This window comes from Crocodylus porosus, unplaced genomic scaffold (assembly GCF_001723895.1).
Source record: "Crocodylus porosus isolate Cpor-Errol unplaced genomic scaffold, CroPor_comp1, whole genome shotgun sequence".
Lineage (NCBI taxonomy): Eukaryota > Metazoa > Chordata > Crocodylia > Crocodylidae > Crocodylus > Crocodylus porosus.
The window spans coordinates 5694820-5718288 of record NW_017728914.1 but is presented as its reverse complement, the minus strand read 5'-3'; the positions used below and the strand labels follow the sequence as shown (position 1 = coordinate 5718288).

The window sequence follows — 23469 nt, the reverse complement described above, 5'->3', positions numbered from 1 at the left end:
ATGCACCAAATGCCACAGCCCTTCTTAGGCTGGTTATGCAGCAGTTTTACCTGGAGGCAGCAGTATCCGTTGAGAAGTACTGAGGTAACTGGAGGCATCACCAACAAAGCTTCTCAACCAAGGACCTTGCCACACTCAAAAGAAGTGGTGGAGGGGTGCCATGACTCAGAGAATTTAGGAACCACTCTTCTAGACGCATGCAATAGGAATTCCGTGAACTCAATGAGACATGCATGACTAAGGGAGGTCGGGGGGAGGAGGGAAAGAGAAATCCACATTGCTGAAAACTCAAGGAAAACTTCAACTACTTGAGGTAATGTACATAGGGATCACTTCGTTCATGCTGAAATGCAGCCACATCTAGCACAAAGTCACAAGTTCTTGTGAAAAGCATCATCCATCAGCTGCCAGGCTGGAACATAAAATAAGTTACCCAACTGAAGTTGGGAGAAACAAGGAAAATGACCTTTGATTAGATAAATCTATATTTAGCCACAACACTGACAGAGTTCATGGTTTCCTTATCCTTAATAACCACTAAGACTAGGACTTCTCTACATCTTGCCCCAAAGCAGTATATTCAGCAGAACAGTGAATCTCAGTACCATGGGTAATAGGCAGGAAACATACAAAGCATTACATCAACTGCATGAAGTGTCTAACCATTTACCATAAGTATTTCACCAGCCCCATATTATCCAACTGCACAGAGTGATTTTATAACCTCCAAAACCCTGCATGCAAATTTCAAGGTTCCTCTTCATTCTCCTATATCTTCATTCGTATCAATCCTCATCATCTAAATTAATAAGTTCGCTGCAGGACAAGGCTTTTGAATGGGATGGATTTGGCCAGGGTGGCATCACAATTAGACAGTACTAATATACTGCCACTTCACAGACTCGTAACCGCTTATGCCACCATATAAGAACTGGCTAAATATTACGGCCCAACTACTCAGCAGTTAGACTCCATCATTAGGGATTGACCAACTACTTCACATACTATCATTTAAATAAAACTTAATTCCAAGTAAGACTACAATGAAGGTACTGAAGTGCTGGAGAAAACCAGTTTACATCTTCAATTCTACATTATGACCCCGAACCTTCAGTAAGAACTGTGCATGCATTTTAATTCAGAAAAAGGCAGTAAATTTATGCTTACTAATACTCAATAGCTAACAAAAAGTAAAATCCCAGTGAAGACATGGCAAATGTAGTTTTACCATGGAGTTACCAGGTCATGGGAAACCATAACAGACTTAAGCTCCACCTGCCAACACTGCAAAAAATAATAATAAATAATAATAATAATAATAATAATAATAATAATTATTGAACCTAAGGAGGGTCTTGCACCTCCTTAGGTTTTTACCTTACAAACTTCACTTCCTGGTGAAAGGAAGCCCTTTGCACTGTGTGACGCTACCTGCAGACAGAGCCCAAATTGCTTTGGTTTATAAGGAAAAGGCTGGTATTATTCAACTCCTTCCATTCTGAAAATTAAGCTTATTCTATTTACATCTTGCAACAAATTCTGCCATGAGACCCCCAACTGACAACTTTGTGGGTGCATGAAGCAAGCAGGTTTTTAGAGAATAGAAATTCTGAGTTACTTTTTGATCAAAAGGGATACTGTAAACTTTGCCTGTGAAATAAACTTGGGCTTAGAATGAAAATTCTGGACTATATCATTCAACTTTGTTCTACAGCTGTTAAGCTAAAGAGAATTAGCCAAATATTTTAGAAAAGCTTCAACATGCGCCAAGCCATGCAGTTGTGCCACCACTTAACTTCTGGCACTAACCTGACCCGCAGCCTTATGCGTCACACCATGGCATCACTATTACTTCACTGCATTACTCTTTAAAAGCATGACTCTTTTAGAAAAAATTAACTAACTACAAAAACACTATTCAGAGCAAGAGCTTTGTATTAATATTTGGAGTAACAGTGCAATAAACTTAAATTAACTAATGCATAATACCAATATACTGTTACATGACATTACTTTGCAATTTATTGGACAACTGTAGTTCAAACTTTTTTTTTTTATTAAGCACATTCCACAGTACAAAGCTTTAGATCATGAACAATATCTGTACAATTTAACAGTTTCAATAAGCTGTTCATACACAAACTTTCCAAACAGATAATTGGCAAACATAATTACAAGTTAGAATTAGACTATCCCAGTGCTTTGAAACATTAATATAGCAGTAACGTTCAGTTGCCCAATTATGGTTAGCAAAACAAAGTCCAGAGTGCAGCCAGGAGCACTACCATTAATCCCAGGAGTCAAGTTCCTTGGATGATGATCACAAAGTCCACTGTTATGTTACACGAAGCACAATCAAAGTAGTTTAGACTGTATATTCAAATACCATTATCTCCCAAGGAAAACATGAAATTAATCTTACACATGCATAAAAAAGGACTCCATTCTTCATAAACAAATACCTTTTTCTTCAGGGCTGCAACAGATTTTTTTTTAACAGTTTTTTCGTTCTTTTAATATTAAAGCTATTAGATGAAAAAGGTAAAGTAAGCCACTTTCACAAACTACTGTCAAGCTTACCAGAAGGTGATCTTACGGACGCTTATAATGCTCATGTTCGCTTCTGTACTTCATGAGCGTGGATAATCTTGGAGAAATAAATATCTTTGTAGTAACATGTAAAAGGGAGTTAACTAACAAACACTGATCCCAACACCTCCCTGTTTGGAGGGTGAAAGAGGAAAGCCTTAAGTTGTACTTTCGTAACATTTCAGTAACATCTGATGTGCACTTTCACTTTGAATTTGCCTGACATGCAGAAAGATGATGCATCTAACCATAGCTGTTCCACCAGCATTTTAGTATTATTAATTGGTCAATCTGACATTCCTTAACCCCATCAACTAAAAAAGTGCTGCCAACAGAGGACAAAATACACAACATACAATGATAGAGGAATGGCAGGGTGCATTTCTGTGCCAATGTACTTCTTTCCCAAGGAAAAAAAGGTACATTTTACACTTGGAGTTCAAATTAAGCGTTAAAGAAAACCACTGAGAGCTGTAGTCAAGGCAATCTGAAAACGATATTAGAGATGGAACATCAGGGTCTTATTTTGACAGAAAAAATTATGATTAAGTACATGTGACCACATGAATTCGAGAACTATGACAACATAAGAAAGAGCTACTAAGATTTCCCAAAAAAGACATGCTAATGAAGAGAAACTGACCATGGCATTGCAATACGGTCATAGTGTAATAGCTCTGGATGAGAAACTTAAATATAACTTTCAATTATGACAATCAGACTATTGACCTGCAGGGACCTCTAACCCACCTTAAGGAAGTGTTACAAATTTTATATAAATAAAATTTAAGGGCTGATGGCATTTTTTCATTGAGCAGCCAACCTAATGCTATGGAAAGACATCAGTAGGCATCTGTGGCAACCTACTGGTTTAAAAAAAGACATTCTGTAAATACTGCGGCACAAAACATAAGATACAGAACATAAATTAAACATTTTTTTAATTTTTAAAAAGTTTAGAAATTACATTTTAAAATATGTAGTTCCCATTAAAAAAAAGTCCTAATGAATACTGAAAACCTCCTTTTGCAGAGAAATAGTTCTAGGTAAATCATATTAACCTCTTCAGTGCCAGTAGTTAGAATGTCCTGCTGCCAAGTGCTAACACATTTGGTATTAGTGTGTAGTGTCAGGAAATCCTGACTCCTAGCACCTGGAGGTTAAATTGTTATGTACATTTTATCTACATGCTTATACAGTATCTGAAGTGAGGCAAGCACACATGGAAAGGTTTTACGATATCAAACATTAGGAAGCATAGGACGGCTGTAGTACAGAGCACAGTTAAAAAGAAACAGACGGTGCTATACAACTAGCTTAGATAACCTAGCCTGAGTTACAAGTAATCTTTAAATTAAAAGAAGTTATTGGTGCAGAAACAAGTAAACTGTAATCCAAAAATATTACTGATCAATTCAGAATATTTCTAATAGTCCAACGTACACTCCTATCAAACAAAACAGGCTCTGAATTTGTCATGAAGTCTAAAGGAGAATGGTGACTTTGAAAGCAAAGCTCTGTACATTCTGGGTATGTTTGGCACCCAAATTTCATTGGAGAATGTTTTTCTTTAAAGTCAGACAAAAGTGCAAAGCAATATAAATTAGGCCAAGTCCTTTCTTGACATCTGATTTATTTCTGGAAAACAAGCCATCAGAGTTCAGTTTTTACGGACAATTTACATGTGACGAAGCTTTGGATTTTTCACTGCAGGGAAGGTAGGCTTCTGAAACTCATCTACTTGAAGTCAGTGAACTTTTAATAAATTCCTCAGAGACCATTGCAGAAATGAAGGGAATCAGGAGACACTGAGAAATTTAGATATAGAATTGTGCCGCTTTGCATCTACACAGCATCTATTACCAATTCTGACTTTAGCTGTGAATCAACATCTTCAGGCATGTGTTAGCCAAATATCCAGTAGTTCATGACTGTGGAACCCTGGAAAGACAGAGAAGGTGAAAAAAAAAAATCAGAAGCTACAATGAGTAAAGAATAACCTATTATCTGTAGATACCTGAAAGGCTTAAGAGATACTAGGATCTGATACCACCACTGCTGTAAGATGTCAGCTTAGTTTTTCAAGTTGCAGAATGTAAAACACATTTTAAATTAGTCTGTATAGAAGAGCAAGATTTGAGGTTGTGCAAGCTTTTGAAAATTCAGGGTAGCAACTCTGAACTAAATAAACCTTTCCCTTTTGTGTAATACAAAACAAAAACCTTTGCTAGTTTCTCAGGAACTGGAGGGAATGGGAAACAACAGTTGGCACAGTGGGTCTTGCTGAATGTTGAAACAACTATTTCCTGGGGCTTCAGCCTACACATGACATTTTAGGAAACAATCCTCTAATTCCTGGTCCTCTGCAAGTATCTTCTGTACCCTACACATGTTCAAAATCTAATTTTTAAAACCACAAGTGTAATCACGTGCAGTGGAAAACTTGCTTTTGAACCTTTTTGTTTTATTTTCCATCAAATAAAAACAAACTATCCTTCATACACTGGTAGGATTATGCAGCACTGACCTGCACCTGTAGGGAGTGGATCAAAAAAGCAAAGGCTGAAACTAAACTGAAACTGGCTATAGCAGGGGTTGTCTTCAGGAGGTATGAGCGGGTGGGCAGGTACTTGAGAAGGCCCTAGGGCAGAGGCGGGCAATTATTTTGGGTGGAGGGCCGCTTACTGAGTTTTGGCAAGCCATCAAGGGCTGCATGACAGGCAGCCAGGGGCAGATAAATATTAATTTTCTTAATTTTCGGGGGGGCCCATAGGCCAGACAGAATGGCTTGGCAGGCTGCATCCGACCCACGAGCCACATTTTGCCCAACCCTGCCCTAGGAGGTATGCGTAGGCAGGCATGGAGTGCTGCCTCACACCATCCCATGCTGCCACGGCCTGGCCGGACACAGAGGGCAGGGGAAACTCGCACATGGCAGCTGCCACTGCTCCGTGTCCAGTTGCATACCCCACCCCCGCTCAGCATCTGGCTACATGTCATCCCTGCCCCCCTGGCTGGGGGTATACTGCTTCGTGTCCAGTCACTGAGGGGTACAATGATCCCAAAAGGCTGAAAATCCCTGGGCTACAAGAATCAAGGGCAATAAAAAGACTTTCTTCAAATATATGGGAAGTTGGAAAAAAAAAACCAAGGGCAACATTGGACCCTTGAAAAAGACCCACTCTGCAAAGGTGCAACATTTGGAACCTTGTAAAAATAGGAGTCAGACACTGATACAGAATTCAAAGACATACAAAGTTTGACAACATATAAAACTATTTGACTAAATGTAATAAAACACTTGGTATTTTAAGTAAGTTGTGTGGATTTTTTTTTTTTTTTTTTTTTTTTTGGATTCCCAGTTTAGTAAAACCTGTAGCTGACTGACACCATATGGTCCACCCCATCTAAGAAACAATTGTATAAAGTGCTGGCTGCCATTAGCAATGCTATTCAACTTCTGGGATGCACAGCTTTGCAAATTTTCAGTTCTGTGCAATAGGACAGACCTTTGTCACACTGAGTTTTTGGGCATATGGCAAAGGAAATAATCATTTTGCTCCATTAACTGACTTGAGCAAAATGCACAGAACTGGATTGCAAAAAAACTGCAATGAGCTCCTAAACACCTATGTTTCTGTATTTTTAAAAAATACAAAAACACTTCCACAAACTGAAGGCAACAGAATAAACTACAGTCATTTTTCTGCCCAATTTGCAAACAGTTCAATTTTATATTAATCTAATTTTATTGGGAGGGGAAATGTTGGTATATATCAAGTAGTGTTTGTTTTTATTTTGTCACTAAATTTTGTAGGTTTCCATCACACTGCTTGTTCAAAATATTTACATCAGTTAGGTAAGAGGAAATTATTGGGGGAATAAAATATCACAAGTTTTGTCGTCTCAAAATCCACCCTATGAAAGAACTGATGTGACCTGCCTTTTTTGTAACAGAATGCAATTGATTTTAGTCCTGGCACAGCTCCAATGGAAACCAATGAGGAATCTTTCCACGTATTTTTAACACAATCAGGTCTTTAGAGGCACCACCACTGGTGAAAGTGGCAGGCCAACACCATCAACAGTGGCACAACAGTAGTATAGCTTTAATTCAAACAACAAGGAAGAAAAACTGGAAAAAGCAGAAGCCATAGGTAGGCCATGCCAAAGGAGCTCACTGACAGCTGCAGAAGCCTCTCTCCTTGCCAGGTTGGCACTCCTTTTTAACCATTTGTCCACCTGATACAAATAATTAATTTAGCAGGCAGAAAGTCCAAGACTTTCAGACTTCTGGTTTTCTACTCTGAAGACAGTGTTACAAGCCGGGCTAAGAGATGCATACAAGTTAATGAAAGCTGTGGAAAGCATTGTTAAGTATCCCTCCCTATAGGGTTCACAGTTGGTTGGCACCCATAAATCTAGTATCTCTCAACTTGAAGTGTAACTAATGTTCTTCTAACAATTTCTCTATGTAACTTTGATTTTAAGGAAAAAGATGAGCACTGTTATAGCTACCCTGAATCATGCATCACTTCCAACCGTGTTTTTACCCTAAGCCTTTAATCCTGCAACACAGACTACTGCCACCTGAGCTACACTTGCATCAACTGAAGAGGACCCTGGGAAAGCCAGCCTGTCATGGCTCCCTTTCTTTTCTGCCACTCCTGAGGCTGGAGGAACTCAGTGAACTACTGAGTCTAGACGTTGAGCACAAGGGAACATGTTGCAAGGGAATAAGCCTGGTTATTTTTCAAAGGGTTGCAAATCTGATATTAAATTTGGCACAATGCCAATATTCTTGCTGTGAGGGAAAGAAAACTACATTTTTAAGAGTTTATGCTTCAAAGGAAAAATAGGATTTCAGAAGGCAGAAATTCCTCAATCAGAAAGCATTCCTTCTTCAGAATATTAAAAGGACTGCTACAAAAAAACCAAACCATCCAAAAAAAACCCTATCATAGCAGAGAGTTCTGCAAGTTATCACCGAGGCCAAGAGTCTTAGCAGAAATATACCAGTACATTTATAGGCAATGAAAATATACAGCTATGAAACACTTCATGAGTGAATGTGTTAAGCTTTGGGGGCAAAACCCAAGTACTAACAGCCTGGTTTTTAACTTAAATCCATCTTTAAACAGGGCTATTCCAGAACTATTCTCTGGGGTAGTTTCTCAGTTCCTTTAAAGGACACAGCGCTAGCCAATGTCACAGATAGGGAACCGAACCAATGGATGATGAACTCACTGGTCTGATCTGGTAAGATAATTTCTGTTTCCAGGTTTCAGAAGTCTTGGGTATTTTTATAGTATGAAGTGCAACTGTTGGCAGCAATATAAATGACATAAGGAAAAGACACCACTGTTCAAGCAAATGGATCTACAGCAGCGTTTTTACTCAATATACAGTATTTAGAAAATTTAAATCAAGTTGACTTGCAGAGAAATGGAAACAAAACACAAAGTTCAAGTAAGCTGCTTTTCACAGCTTCAAGCTGTCCCGTTTCCTGACATGATGAAATTTTTCCTTTTGAAAACATTTATTTTTATTACTTGTGGTTATCCTGGGGAATTGTCACTTATGATAAACTATAGTCACAACAGCAAACATCTTCGGTTTACTGGTGACTCATGCAATGCTAGTCAGGCCCAAAAAAGTAAAAGGATAAAGGGCTCAATGAAAAGCAAGCTCTAAATGAACTTGAAAAGATTTTATTTCACAGAGTGTTGAGGCATTTTGCGTGCAATAAAATAGTAACACTGACACTCATTTTTATAAGCATTATGTAAGTTCTCCCAAACAGAGATTTTTTTTTAGGTGTCAAACATCTAATTCATCTCATGGCACCCAAGTTAGTAGTATAAAACATAAAATAAACAAAAAAACCCTTCATCTCGCATCTCAAATTTTCTTCCTTAAGAAAAAGAAAAATCCATTAATCACAAGATGCGTCCTACTCAAGGAACAATGTCCATTCAACCAATGTGGAAACCCGACCCAAGAGATAGATAACATGCCCAGATTCAGAAGCGAGTCAGCAAAACCATTCCAAATAAAACAGTTACACGTGCTTCATGATAAACTTACTCTGATTTCTTCTACATCTTGACTCCTGGTACTCTTGGTCTAGTTCCTCACACAATTTCTAAAACTATAGGCTCTGAAACATCCTTCCATTAAATATATGTTTAGGAACTTAAGTATGCTTATCCAAGGGACTTCAAAGCATTAATTGAAAGTGATAAGTGATAAAAAAAATTGCAGTAATTTCTGAATTGCAGAAGTGTCTGTAGTGATTTCCTGGATATTGGATTTAAAAAACGTTCTCAGGCCAAGATGTAGCAAGTGATTGTCTTCTAAAATAACCTAGTTATAAACTCATTTCCCAAGAAATTAAAAAGCTACTTAAAATTAAATTTATAACTACTTCAATATTGGATCAGCGGCAGTGCAAACTGTAGCAAAGATGCAAGCAGCCAAATATAAACTTGCCAACATCATAGTATCCAGGAACCAAAGAGCAATACCGTGCAAGTATTTCATGATGCAAAAAAGCAGAAGGATCACTAAAATTTTAGGAAAAAACTCAGTGGAACATGATCTATAAACTGACAACAGGCAGAGCAGTAAAATGCACATACAGAATATATTCAACATAAAAAAGATTTACAATTTTACCTTATGAGGGTAGTAAAGTGCAGACTGTTATCTGGAGATGTAAGTGTATGTTCTGGATGGAGAGCGTGTCTCATTCTGAGCATTGGGTGGCACGTTTAAGAAGTCCCATATCAAAATTGTGTCATCATGGGAACTACTAATGATTTGAAACTCATCAAACTGGAGTCTAAACACACGTCCTGAATGTTCCTGTAAATAGTAAGAGCTTAGTTAGCAGGATAGGAGAAGGATCAAGTTTCATCAACTTCACACTCACATGCCAATCTACATACAAAATTAGAGATGAACATTTTAATATGCTGGTCAAGAACTGTTTTGTAGGAATTACATGCAGGTCTGAGAAAAAATACTGCTATTTAAATTATAGCAGCAAATTATTCAGTGGTTTCCAAATAAAAATTGTGATAACTGTAAGTTTTCCATGGAGCAGACAGGCAAAAGTTGAAGAGTATTAAGGAACAGTAGAACTGATTTATAGACTACTAACTTAAAGCAAGCAACAGACAAAAAACTGAGTAGCATAGGCAAGCATTCAGGGTTTTATCCGTTGCACAAAATTCTATTATGTTAAACAGGCCTGCTACTTAAAACTAGTGTGCAGTCCCCAAAAGCCACTTCAAAGGCCCGCCTGCAGTTTACCATATTTTCCTAAGATGACCCTGAATTTAATTAAGACAATACCCCAATAATTAGGTTTCATACATGGAAAAATTACAAATTTGTTATAATTTTCCATGTATAGAATCTCATTATTGGACAGTCATCTAAAATTAGTCGTCCCCCTCCCCCCCTGCCTGCCTCTCCCCACTCACTCTTGGTCCATGCTGATAGGCCCCATCCCCAATCTAGCATGAGGTACGGAGCACAACCTGGCCTCTGAAGCAGCCATGCACCGCTGTTATGGGGCTGTGCTCAATGCCTGAAGCTGCAGTGTACACAAAGCCTGCCAGTGCAGAACAAGGGTAAGCTGGGGAGGGAGAGGGTGGAGAGGGATTGGCAGGGGAAAAGAGGCTGTATGGGGAGGGCAGAGTGGGGAATGGGGAGAAGCAGCTGCAGAGGTGAAATGGCAGGATGCAGGGAGCAGCTGCAGCTACAGCTCCAACTCCATGTAGGGATGGACTCAGAGCTACAGCTACTACCTGCCCCCAACCAGAAAGCATAAAGCAGAACATCAGTTCAGGCACAGAGAAGAAAGCTGAGCAGCAGATAGGGCAAGGAAAAAGGATCAGAGTAGCACTGGGGGAAAACATGGGGCCAATTTATGGCATACCTGCCAAAAAGGTTAGCCCCACTATTGGAAGTGGTGATTTAATTGCAAAGATTGACAACCTGAAGCCCACAGGTCGGTCCTGCTTCCAGAATATATGGGTCCAACCCAGAGATGTGGGGTTGCAGGCAGTCTCCCCAGGTTGCCACTGAAAGATGTGCCAGCTGCAGGTACTCTCCCTAGGCTGCTGAGGAAACAAGTAGCAACAGCAGCAGGGACCTACTGCCTACCCACCTCTGACGCAGGGTGGGTTGTTTCAGCCCACAAACAGAACAGGTTGCCCTACCCCTGTTTAGGGCAGTGGGGGCCAACTTTTTTGGTAGGCGTACTACAAATTTTGAGGACTCCTGGTGCTCAGGCCAAGTCCCTGAGGACTGGCAAAGGGCCAATGTGGTCCCTATTTTCAAGAAGGGGAGGAAGGAAGAGCCGGGCAACTACAGGCCAGTCAGCCTCACTTCTATCCTGAGGAAGATCTTTGAAAAAATTATCAATGGCCACATTTGTGAGGGCCCTTTAGGGGAAGTGATGTTGAGGGGTAACCAATATGGGTTCGTGCCAGGCCGATCCAGCCTGACTAACCTGGTCTGTTTCTATGACCAGGTAACAAAGAGCATAGATATGAAGGAGGAAGCTGATGTCATCTTCTTGGACTTCCAGAAGACCTTCAACACAGTGTCCCACACAATTCTGGTAGGCAAGCTGAGGGACTGCGGCATTGATGAATGCAGTCACATGGGTGGCAAACTGGCTCCAGGGGTGCACCCAGAGGGTGGCGGTGAATGGGTCGATGTTGACCTGGAAGGGCGTGGGCAGTAGAGTCCCCCAGGGCTCGGTCCTTGGGCCGGTGCTGTTCAACATTTTCATTAGCAACCTGGACGAGGGTGTGGAGAGCAACCTGTTCAAGTTCGCTGATGACACCAAGCTGCGGGGTAAAGTGAATACACCGGCAGGCAGGGACCGCATCCAGGCAGACCTGGATAGGTTAGAGAAGTGGGTGGATCTGAACAGGATGCGGTTCAACAAGGACAAGTGCAGGGTGCTGCACCTGGGGAGAGGGAACCAGCATTATGGTTATACATTAGGGGCTGACCCTCTCGGCAGCAGAGGCAGAGAGGGATCCTGGAGTCAGGATTGACTCCACAATGAATACAAGTCACCAGTGTGACGAAGCAATAGGCAGAGCCAGCCACACCCTGTCATGCATCAACAGGGGCATCACTAACAGGTCCAGACAGGTCTTGCTCCCCCTCTGCGGCACTGGTCAGGCTGCAGCTGGACTACTGTGTCCAGGTCTGGGTGCCGCACTTCAGGAGGGATGTGGAGAACCCGGAGAGGGTCCAGAGGACAGCCACTCATATGGTTGGGGGCCTCCGTGGCCAGCCCTGTGAGAAGAGGCTGAGGGACCCGAATCTCTTCAGTCTCCGCAAGAGGAGACTGAGGGGGGATCTTGTGGCTGCTTACAACCTTATCAGGGGCCAGCAGCAGGGACATGGGGAGAGTCTGTTCACCAGGGCCCCCCTTGGAGTCATCAGGAACAATGGCCACAAGCTAAGGGAGGATAGGTTTAGGTCAGATATTAGGAAGAACTACTTCACTGTAAGGGTGGCCAGAGCCTGGAATAGGCTTCCCAGAGAGGTGGTGCTCTCACCTTCCCTGGAGATCTTCAAGAGGAGACTGCATAGGCACCTGGCTGGGGTCTTATGACCTCTCCCACCCCCAGTGCTCCTTCCTGCCCATGGCAGGGGGTCGGACTAGATGATCTGTCTAGGTCCCCTCCGACTCACTGATTCTATGAAATTGGCTCCATATCCTTCCTGAATGCTACTCTGATCCCCTTTCCCAAACTGATCTGATTTTTGCTTCCTTCCTTGTGCTCCCTGCCTGTTTGGTTTCTGCTTCCTGTTCTATCTTCCATAGTGCTGCTTGTCTGCTTTCAGATGTGCTATGCGCCACACACATGCACACAGAGTGCCCATGCCACTTATGGTACCCATGCTACTAGCTGGCTACTCCTGGTTTCAAGAACAGTAAAACTATATAAATCACAAGGTTAGGTTATTTTGCCCCTGCAAAGATGAGGGTTGAACAAGTGGTGGAATATAGAGCCACAGCAGAGAACTGTGTAGAACTGCTGCAGTACTCCAGCTGAGTGAAGAAGCAGAATCCTTTGAAATAAAAGGCAAAACAAAGAGTGGTGTGGTTTGTCCTTCACTCAAGGTTCTGCCGTACTGGCCACAAAGGCTATAACAGATAAGCCCAAGGCTGAAGTCTCTCTCTTGAAGACACACAGAGCTGGTAATGGAAATGAAGTATATTTTTATATGAATAAATTCTATTATCTTCTTAATCTGTTATGTCAAGACTACTGATAAGGGTGGATACTTCAGTAGGAAAGGACAAGCAAAGCTCATTTCATATAAAACAAATAGCTACTGACTTGGACAAGATTCAGGCTTTGAATTCAGTGGTGTAATTCTGTGTATTCAATGATCAGAACAATGGAGACATCCAATTCTCCCACTGTCTTATTATTAATCATTTTTAAATATGTCAAATGACTGCATAAATCAACGCCCACGTTACAAAGAAAATAAAATAAAATAAGCAACCACTTAAAATATGATAGCCTTCTTTGAAGTGATTAGAGTTCCTGTGGTAATCCTTAAGACTGGGGCCACTCCCTTCCCATGCCTATTTTCCCCAATTCTGGAATCAGGAATAGGGTTAAGGAAGGCCGACAGCATTCCAAGTTTCTTCCATTTAGCAAGAATCCATTTAAAGCCAGTGGTACAATATTTATACGATATTAAAACACCACCCCAAGAACCAAAATGAACCTCACACACCATCACACTGATTACATTTTAAGAGCATTTGGAAATACCAAGCTAGGAGACTTTAACAGCTGAAGGTTTCTTCTAAGACTAGTAACTCATTGCACACAAAAATATACCCAGTTCTTCTGCATCATTGCCAGTTCTGGGAGCAGACCAGAACTTGTAATGGAGTAGGTAAGAAATTCAGTATGTTATACACTTGACAGATTTGCAACAACATTTATTAAAACATTCACTCTTACCAAATACAAAGCCTAATTACCGCGTAAAACCCCAAATGTATCAATGTTTACATACCACCAATGTACGCAAGCATAATGTGCTTGCTGGGGCACGAGGGTCAAGAGCAGCTTGCAAATCCCAAACTTTAATTTTGCTACAAAGTGAAACAAGACGATTATGTTATTGTAACAGAAATGTTGCCTCAAGCATAAGTATTGCAAATATTTTCATCAGCATAAAATGGAATGGTGGAATTGCCCCAGAGCCCATTTACTGGCATGAAAAAGGTAGAACGTCTCTGATAATATGCTACAACTAAATTATTTCGGGCAGGGATTATTTTTGTTTATTTGTATACAGCCCCCAGCACAAGAAGGAACAGCTAGGAGATAACACAATACATATATACAAACAAATTTTGCATATGAGCTTCCTAGAATTACAGAAAAGCTGAAAAGATCTCTATCATACTGCCCATAAAGCACATGGAAGAACAGTCCCCCAGAATGGATTTGGGATTACATACTGCAGGGTAGCTGGAGAATCAAAATTAGTAGAACCAATTCATACAACAGTAGAAGGGCACTCATGGTCTTCCTTCAATAAGCCTATAACATTCACTTGAATTAAAATACAACCAAATACTGGAGAGGATACGTTAACAAAGACAGAATGCAGAAATAGATTAATCCTGAACTCACTGTATTAAGACATTACACTTCATAAAACGGCTCCTGATGCCTTCCCACAGCAATAAAACACCACCAACTTTAGAACTTTTTTGCTCAGTCCAAGTACTATAGTTTCAAATGTTACAAGTTCTACAGTATACAGCTTCAGAACAAAACAGTTACAGGGTTAGTAAAAAAGGCAGCCAAGGCCTCTTGGGAAGCATGGGGTTTGTCAGTGATACCTTGGGGAAGGAAGAAATGGAAATAGCCCATTTTCATTAGACACTACTTGACACAGATTAATAGTCTATTTTACCAACTTGTGCCATAGCACAAGTCACAGAAACCTGATTAGTAAAACACTTCTATTGATTGTGTAGGAAACACCAATTCAGTCTTCTGAGAAGAGTCAGAGCCCTAAGGAGTTACTGGAAAGTACTTCAAATGGACTAAACAATGCACATTATACATTACTAAAAAAACACTTTTTTTTAATAGCCTGCAACTAAAAGCTTTGGCGTTTAATTCTCCAGAAAGTAGGCAAAACTTAGGTTAAATATTTATCTATCGTAGGTCATTTACAGAAAGCAAAATACAAATCTGAAGAAAATTCACCTTTTATGTGGTGTCTGAGACGTAAGAAATTCAAGAGTGCTTTATTATAGAATATGTGAATGACCTGAAAATTTGTCTGAAACATACCCATCATAGGCTCCACTAACAATCCTCTTGTTATCAAATCTGATGCATCTAACCAATTCTTCATGGCCTTCTAGTACTCTTAAACAGGCACCACATTCAATGTCCCATAGCCTTAAAGAAACAATGAAACAGATCTATGAGAAACACAGTTTCAATGTTAACCTTCCCTCCCATTATTTCATCTTTTAAACCTAATTTTTCTCCAGAAAGAATCAGACTGCATTGTCAAAACATGACTGCAAGATCCACTTGAGGTTTCTGTATGCATTCCCCAGAAGGGGGTACACTAACTCCAATACATTCTTAGTCAATCAGTACAGCAGAGTAATGCAATTCAGGATGCCTGCAGGACAGACCAGACCATGTCCCAAAACACTTGGGTCCCATTTATCCATTACACTTAAGAGTTACTTAACCAGTTACTATATTTACTCAGCTATAAAATGACTTGGAATACAAGACAACCCCCCAATTATATTGATTCAATATATGGAAAATTTCTTATATGCAAGTAATCACATCTTAAGCTATATTGCAGCCACACATTCAATCCATCAAAGGCATGATAAAACAAGAAATAAATCACAAAGTTATTCCACAAAAAACATGTGATATTTCTTTAGCTTGTTCTTATCACATGATTAACTGGTGCTCTCCTGTGGCTGGGAGTCCCATCAACTGGCAAGGCTCCCAGGTGCAGGGGTGCAACGTGCACTACCATGGCTGCAAGCCCCATCAGCTGTGGGACTCCCACCCACAGAAGCTTGCTACTTGCTGGTGCAGTGAGGGGAAGGGGGAAAAGGACTGTGATCCCAGGCTCCCCATATACCAGAAATAAGGCATGACTGGATCTGATGCTAGATCCTACAAATTATGCCTGTGTGGCATGGCAAGAGGTACAATTGTATGGATCATGCATCAGATCCTATCACACTTTTACCTGAATGTCCAGAGGGGCCCTTGGTGTCAACAAACAACACTGAACCAGTTCACAGTGAAATGGTTCAAAATAATATTTGATTTTCAAGGTACAAATTTGGACCGTTCCAGGCAAATTTAAATCAGTTTAACAGGCTTGTATGTCTGTCTGCTTCAAGTTTCAACCAGATTTAAACAATTCTAAGTATTGTGTATCCATGCCCTAATGTTTTCAACAATGATTGCCTGTTCTAATGCTGACAGATATGTCAAAGAAAGTATTACACCTTATACATTATATAGAGAAATGAGGCAGGACAGATTCAAAGGTCAGAAAATAACTGCTACTTTTTACACTTCTGAGTGCAAAGTGTAACATTTTGAAGCTTTCCTTTCACCCACCTAATAGTGTTGTCTGACGATCCACTCACAACTAGCCGATCCCTGTACTGAAGACAAGCAATGCCACGCTTGTGCCCATTTAGAGTTCGTACAAACTCACACGTGCTTGTACTCCAGACCTGTTGAACAAATTAAAATGCTTCATTTTAACAGTTATGACCTATCAAGGGGTTAAGTAAAACAATTTAGGCTAAATTTCCCAAATAAAATGGGTAGAGGTCCAGTTTTGCTAAGAAAACAAAGCCTGTGAAGCTCACTGGAAAACAAGTCCGCATATTTTGTGTTTCTGCAAGGCCTGGCACAATGGAGTTCTAATCCTAAATGAAACTTCTGGGAACTGCTCTAATACACAAATATTTTCAAATCTGCTTTAGTACATATTGCTTCAGTAACAAAAACCATTTTGGAACTTAAGTTTGGCTTGTTACTAATAATATTTCAAAGTGAAAAGGAGAGAAAAGTGAAAAAATAGACAAAAGACTAGTTTCATCATTAGCGCTGGGTTTTTTTTCTTTTAACCATGAACATGGGCAACCATCTATTGCTGATTAGAGAGAAAACTAGAAGTTTTACCTGCAGAGGGCACAAAGTTGTTTTTATTTTTTTTAAATGTCAAATTATTTGTTAGCCAACTTGGCAAGTTTTTTAAAAAGTTGTATTTAAAGCTGTAATGAAAAGAACCCAATAGATTATTTTTTTATCAATGTACAGTACCTTCAGCAGATGTATGGGACAACTCTGCCCAAAGAACTTTTGGCACAGTCAAAACCAATTATGATTTAAAGGTGGGGGGCCAGAAGGGGAGGGGGAGAGGGGGAGAAATGCCCATGTTATTTAGTAATTTTCAGGTAAGTATACTCTTGGTATGTAATGTAGTCTTTAAACACAGTATTTTAAATTTTCAAATATGACAGCTTGGTTCAGCAGCTAAGCAGGTGTGGTGGGTAAAGCAGCTGCTGATAAATGTCGTGTCTAGGACAAGACTGCCATCTTAAATAAAAATATGTCATTTGAGAAAAGGAACAAAACATGCCATGTTTAATTTTCAAGCCCATTTCAAGATCTAGTTGGAGTTTAAACATCATGAGTGGGCTTTAACCTTTCTATAGCCGCATGACAGAAGCCACAAAAATGTTACAAGCCACGTTATTTGCATAGAAACATTAACACCTAATAAAAGGAAGTGATGAAATAAATAGCAAAGAAATAGCCACAGACCTATTTCACAAACACATGTGGGACCCAGATTTTAATCACAAACCCAATGTATAGAAATTTTGAAGTTGAATATTTTAAACTTTTGGGCACAGGTTAGCAATTTTATTTTACTTAGTCATTTCCTGAGTATAACATCTTCAAAGATGGGCTCTAACAACTTACTTTAATGGTCCTGTCACCTGATGCTGACACAATATACTTGTCATCAAAGTCTACAACATTAACAGCAGCCCGATGGCCAACCAACACACGACGCAGAGTGATGTCTGTAGGTGATGCCATATCCCACACAGCAATGGACCGGTCCTTTGAACATGTCACCATTAAGCCATTACTGAACCGCAGATGAAGCACTGCCTCATTATGATGAATCAGGGTGTTTAGAACTTCACCTGTGTTTACATCCCACACTCTGCAAAAAAAAAATGTACCCAAAAAGAATTAAAAACTAAAGAATAATGATTATGTATGTTACAAATAGGAAACCCACAGGTCTGCCATTCTGATGAACAGGTCTCCAAGCACTTCATTTTCCTGGCTCCACAAAGCTACTTGTGTCTTGTAGTTCCCTTATAGGAGACATTTCTTAAAGAAAAAAGGTCTATGTACAAAACCCTTGTATTAAGTGGAGAGAGAGGGGAGGGGGGCATATTAAGGAACTCTGCAACAAAATTCTTATCTCGCCATTGCCAATTCAAAGATTCAGTACAGGCCTGTAATAATCAAAAGCTTATACCATCTTTGGCTGTCCACTACCTCACATCAAGTGAAGACATGGTCATCTCCACCCAATACTCAGAGGAATGGCATCCACTCCCCAAAACATACCATAAGTGGATGAAGAGAATGACCTCTCCCTCCAAGCTACAGCAAAACACATTGAGGAAAATTGCAGTGCTGCTGTGATGCATCTGGGAGGAGGGTTTTGCTTATGAGAACTTATCAACAATGCAACTTTACACGAGCATTATATTCACAGAAAGAATGTAGATCTGCGAAGACCATTTTTATGTTCTTACAAGTGGTCCAGGTGGCTCAGCAGTCTGCCGACAATGGCAGTCACCATGAGATTTTTAGAGGAATGTGCAAGAAATCTTAAATTGGCAATTACAGAATAGTTGGCCCATCAGAACCTCCTTCCAGTTCCATTCAGACCTTGACTTCTGCCCTGGCTCATAAGGGTTTAATTTCTTAAAGTTTTTGGAATTTAATCTCTATAAGCACAGGACTGAAAACTGGGACCAGGAAAAGCTAACAGGTACAGCTTTCTGTTGAATCATGTAAGCGCTTTGTGTCTGAAGTCACTGCTCTGTATTTATCATCAAGAATTGGCCTTATACTTTAGTATTCACAGATTAAAGTCCTGAGCCTCAGACTTGATCTTAATTCACTAACACTAACAGAGCTCACCTGACTGTAGAATCTGAAGATCCAGTTACAATGACTCGTTCATCATACTGTAGGCAGAGAACTGAGCCAGTGTGTCCTGTTAAGATTTTCAAACATTCCAAGCTTGTTTTATCCCAGATCTGTTAAAAGAAAGTAACATAACAAACATCTGACACATGGGTCCACATTCTGACCTTCCCCATTATGAGTGGAGGGCCAGCGTAGGCAAAAGAACCAACAAGCAATGCTGCTTGTAAATTATTTGGCAATTGTCAGGGGTGGGTTTGGGAATGAGCAGAAACTGATACTAAAGCAATCCATTAAGAAAGCCAAAGGGCATACTCAAGCACAGAGACATGTCCTCCCCCTCTCTACTGCTTAGACTAAACCTGATTTTTGCAAGCATTTTACTTTTAGTTAGGCCACAATGAGCATCGCGCATATTCCAGGGCTGGAAGTTCCCAGAATTCCTGGAGCAAAATACAAATGAGGATGCTACTACTTGTCCCCTGTGGGACCATATAAGACCACACAAAACACTGTCTCACAAAATGGAGAAAAGAAATGCTCAAGGAAACAAAAGCAGCTCTGATAGTCTTCTTTCTAAAGCCAAGACCAAAGTACTGCACCTCCTTTATAAATAAAGGGGAAGAAAAAAAAAGAGTGATTACCTTAATGGAGTTATCTCTTAGGCCACTGATAATCTTTTCATCATCATACTGTAAACAGTAGACACCTTTGCTATTTTCAGAGCGGCACTGAATTCTTTGCAAGTTGTGTCGTCCACATCGCCAGTTTGATTCTATAGTCTAGTAAAAGAGGAAAACTATTGAAAGTGATGTATAAAGCTGCTTATCTTTGGTATGACCCATGATTTCTGTGATAAGAAATCATAACTAGGTCTTTCCCCATAAAATCATTTTGTATCACAATTTAAAATAACTGGTTCTCCTGGGAACCCAAGCACTGGGAATTTCACAAGTTGTTGAGATGACGTATATCATACTCAAATTACCAAATAAAATAACAGTCAAGACAATTATGCCAACTAAAGGGCTTGGGATAATTCAATTCACAGTTCAGAATTGTACAAGTGGAAGCTACTTAATAATCTTATCCATAAATAAATGTTGGCTTCAAATGAAAGAAATTGAAAAAAAACATTATTTATACCTATGCTAGGACATTATGAAAGTCATACACAGGTGCACATTAATTGTACAAGTAGATGTCATTTCGACATTATGTGGTATGGCTACTGTGTGAAAATTTCATGTTTTTTGAGAACTTGTAAAATCCCCTTACACTGCGTAAATTTTCAATATACTGGGAAAGTAGCCACAATACACAGAGAATACACAGCAGCATTTAAATTGGCAATAGAGTGAAAACAGATGTGAGTAAAGAAAAATAACATTATTATAAATGACTAAACACAGCTGAGTGGGTGGGCAACCTAGAGGACCCTCTACTTAGGAGCACATTAAATACAATACTGGCAACCAAATAATAAGCTTCTTGCCAATATGAAATTTGTCATAACTGAAAGGTGCAATTGATAAAGATTTTAATTTGCAACCTCTTCCTAGCAGATCTTTTTATGAACAGTCCATAACGTAGGGCAAATAAATTTTTGTGGGAGGGAGGAGCCACTACATTTTATATACTATAACTAAACATTAGGAAATCAGCAACAAGGAAACCCAAGAGATATTTGTATATTCCAATTACCAAACCTACTCATAATGTATTCCCCATTTTGCTACCTGTAATGCCTAAATAAATGCCCTCCAGTAGCAACCATTGATCCTCTGGACCATGGAGTGCATGAAAGAGGTACAGTCAGATGCTTGATGAATCTGCTTCTATGGAGTGCTGCAAACATTAAACCAAGACCTTCAACGAGTATGCTTAGGCAAGAGTGTGGAAGCTGAGCAAGACCTACCATCCTCCCTTTAGAACAATGAGATAGAATCAAAAAACCAGACCATGTCCAGAGGTTCAGTGCCTCAATGGTTGTAGCTTCTGCCAGAACAACAGCTCAGAACTGCTGCTGACTGCCTAACACCTGAGCAATGGTACATTTCTGTCAGGGTGATGTCCCTTAGCTATTCTCCAACCAAGGAGTACCCACAAGGCAGTGGAGGCTAGGGCTTTTAAGGCACCCTGTACTTGCCTTACTCCGGAGGTTTCAACACTGTGGTATTTTATAGGAGCTGTTCTGCCACCAGACTCACCACATTGACACCAGGCCCTCCAGTTGGATGCAGTTTAGTCATACCCCAAGACCAAAATAAATGTCCGTAAAGCATCAAAATCAATCACTCTTAACTCAGTTTCCAGAACAGATAGAGAGGTTTGTATAAAACAGGCTGACACAGTATCCCCCCAAACAATACTGAGCAGAAAAACTTAGTGTTTGACATAGGCTATGGCTACATTTACCTTAGTCAACCTGCACAAACATCTGGCAGCAGAGACCAACTGCCAGGTACTAGAGGGCATCCACACAGGTGGCTCCATAAAACAGCTGTGCCAGAGGATGAAGTGCCTCCTGGGGAGGCACTGAGCTAGAAAAGCAGCTGTAGAAATGTCTACACACCTTCCCTGAGATGCTGGGAAGCAGCAGAAGCCTTACTCTACCCCTGCTGGCTGCAGTGACTACTGGCAGAAAGGCATTAGCATCACTGCAAAGGAGCTGCAGGTGCAGGTGTACTCAGTTTTGCCAACTAAACAGAATTTCTACATGAAAAGGTCTATAGTCCAGACTGGACCAAAGAGGACAGGCAAACAGTGGCCAAGGGCAGGCAGGGATGGTGGAGCCTTGTTCATTTTCTAAGCAACGTTTGACAGCAGAGGAAGGATGAAGAATCAAAAGATCCGAGACGGGTTTAGTGTCCAAACATCTGTTACTCATTGGTTACATGAAACAGAATCATCAACTAGGTTATTGTGAAATTCTGCACCCATGATTTTCCCAAATAGTTACATGGCTTTAAGTGACTTTTTAAAATCTTTGTGTGTGTCGTGGTAAAAATAGCGGTCTTGGTTCATCCTCACAGACATGGGGAAATCTGTATCCTTCAGAACACTGATAGGTATTTGCTTACTACTACAGGGCATATGGCAGTACTAAGTTTATGCTTCCTTTGAGATCCTGCCCAAGGAAGCAGGTTCAAATTCCTTCAGTTTATTTTTTAAACATTAGTAACAGGTGCATGGATTTTCCTTTCATAATAGTGAGGTTTCTTTGCTAAGGCAGCCAAACATTTCCCTCCTCAAATTCCATATCTCATTAAAAAAATCCATGAGGAAGAGCTATGGACATGCTGTAAGCAGTTCTGCCGCATCTAAAAATGAAGAGCACAGCTTGAGATTTCTGTGCCTTTTTCAGGGATTTCATTTTTGACATTAGGCTCTGGTGCTCAAAGAGAAGTTTCCTCCTTCTTCCATACCACTTCATGTATATTAAATGCACAGGACACAGGTCTGGTCAACAGACAACACAACTTATTCACTGCACAAATGTTTTAGTTAGATATCTAACTTACTTACATTGGGCATACAATAGAGAACTAACTGGCATTGGATGTCAGTCCCATATTAATAACTTGACATTTAGCCTGGGAGGTTGTTAGGAACCTCTTTCAACTGGCAGGAGTGTTTCCATTATTTTAACTCAGCCTCAATTTTTTGGATGCTACTTACATGTATGGCTCTGAGTCCTGCTCTACTGACAGAAGACTTGCATTTAGATATCTTTTTGTATCACAATCAATGGGATTCTGAAGACCAGCAATATAACCAGACTTGCTAATTTAAATAAGCTACTGCTTTGGAAAGATAGGAGTAGCAGCTATGACACCACATTTGTATGCCTAGAGACTCATTACAAGCATGGTATCAGGCCACATACATACAGTTCTCTTTACAAGTACGTGAGCTTTGTTTAGTTTTTAAACAAAAGCTTACATTTTATGGAAACTGATGAAAATTTCTAGTCCTCAAAAGGGAAGTGACTCATAATTTAGATTGCTCATTAACGAAAAAAATGAGTCAGAACATCAAAAAAGGGGGTGGTGGGAAGAACTACCTGCATGGAACTGCTGCAGTCAATTTGGGAGGGGGAAGGAAGAATGACTATTTTTTAATTGGTATTTATGTTCTCTTCCAATAAAACAAATGAAGGAACAAAAATGTATACCTCCACTGTTATGAAGTCCAAAAGAAAAATGTTGGTGGAACAAATTTAAATTAAAAAAAGAAAAGCATAGGAGCAGCATGAACTCAGGTGGACAGATTAAAGACCTTTACAAAAGTTAGAAACAGCTACCTTGGTAAACTCCATTAAATGCTTCAAAAAGCAGCAAATAATACAAATTCATATATTTCAATCTATATGTATTTTAAGTTAAATATATTATTTGAACCTAAAAAAACCCTCAACACACACACAGTGTGCGTGTGCACATTAGTAACCATCTCACAGCATCTTTACAAAAATACAGGATAGATGTTAATTCTCCATCCAGGAAACATGGTGGGTTTTGTTCATTTGTTTTGTTTTGTTTTGGGG

General features: G+C 40.0%; 1 protein-coding gene across 2 annotated transcripts in view; it reads right to left on the bottom strand.

Moving 5' to 3' along the window:
* Positions 1-2033: 2033 nt before the first annotated feature.
* FBXW11 (F-box and WD repeat domain containing 11) overlaps positions 2034-23469 on the bottom strand; it is a 103085-nt gene continuing 81649 nt past the window's right edge. For both annotated transcript variants that reach the window (XM_019534841.1, XM_019534842.1), the window contains 8 exons: positions 19565-19702; positions 18915-19033; positions 17667-17916; positions 16287-16405; positions 14967-15077; positions 13669-13747; positions 9268-9456; positions 2034-4530 (listed from right to left, as the gene is read on the bottom strand). In XM_019534841.1, coding sequence (XP_019390386.1) covers positions 9295-9456; positions 13669-13747; positions 14967-15077; positions 16287-16405; positions 17667-17916; positions 18915-19033; positions 19565-19702 — 978 coding nt within the window. In that variant the 3' untranslated portion in view covers positions 2034-4530; positions 9268-9294. The remainder of the gene's footprint in view (positions 4531-9267; positions 9457-13668; positions 13748-14966; positions 15078-16286; positions 16406-17666; positions 17917-18914; positions 19034-19564; positions 19703-23469) is intronic.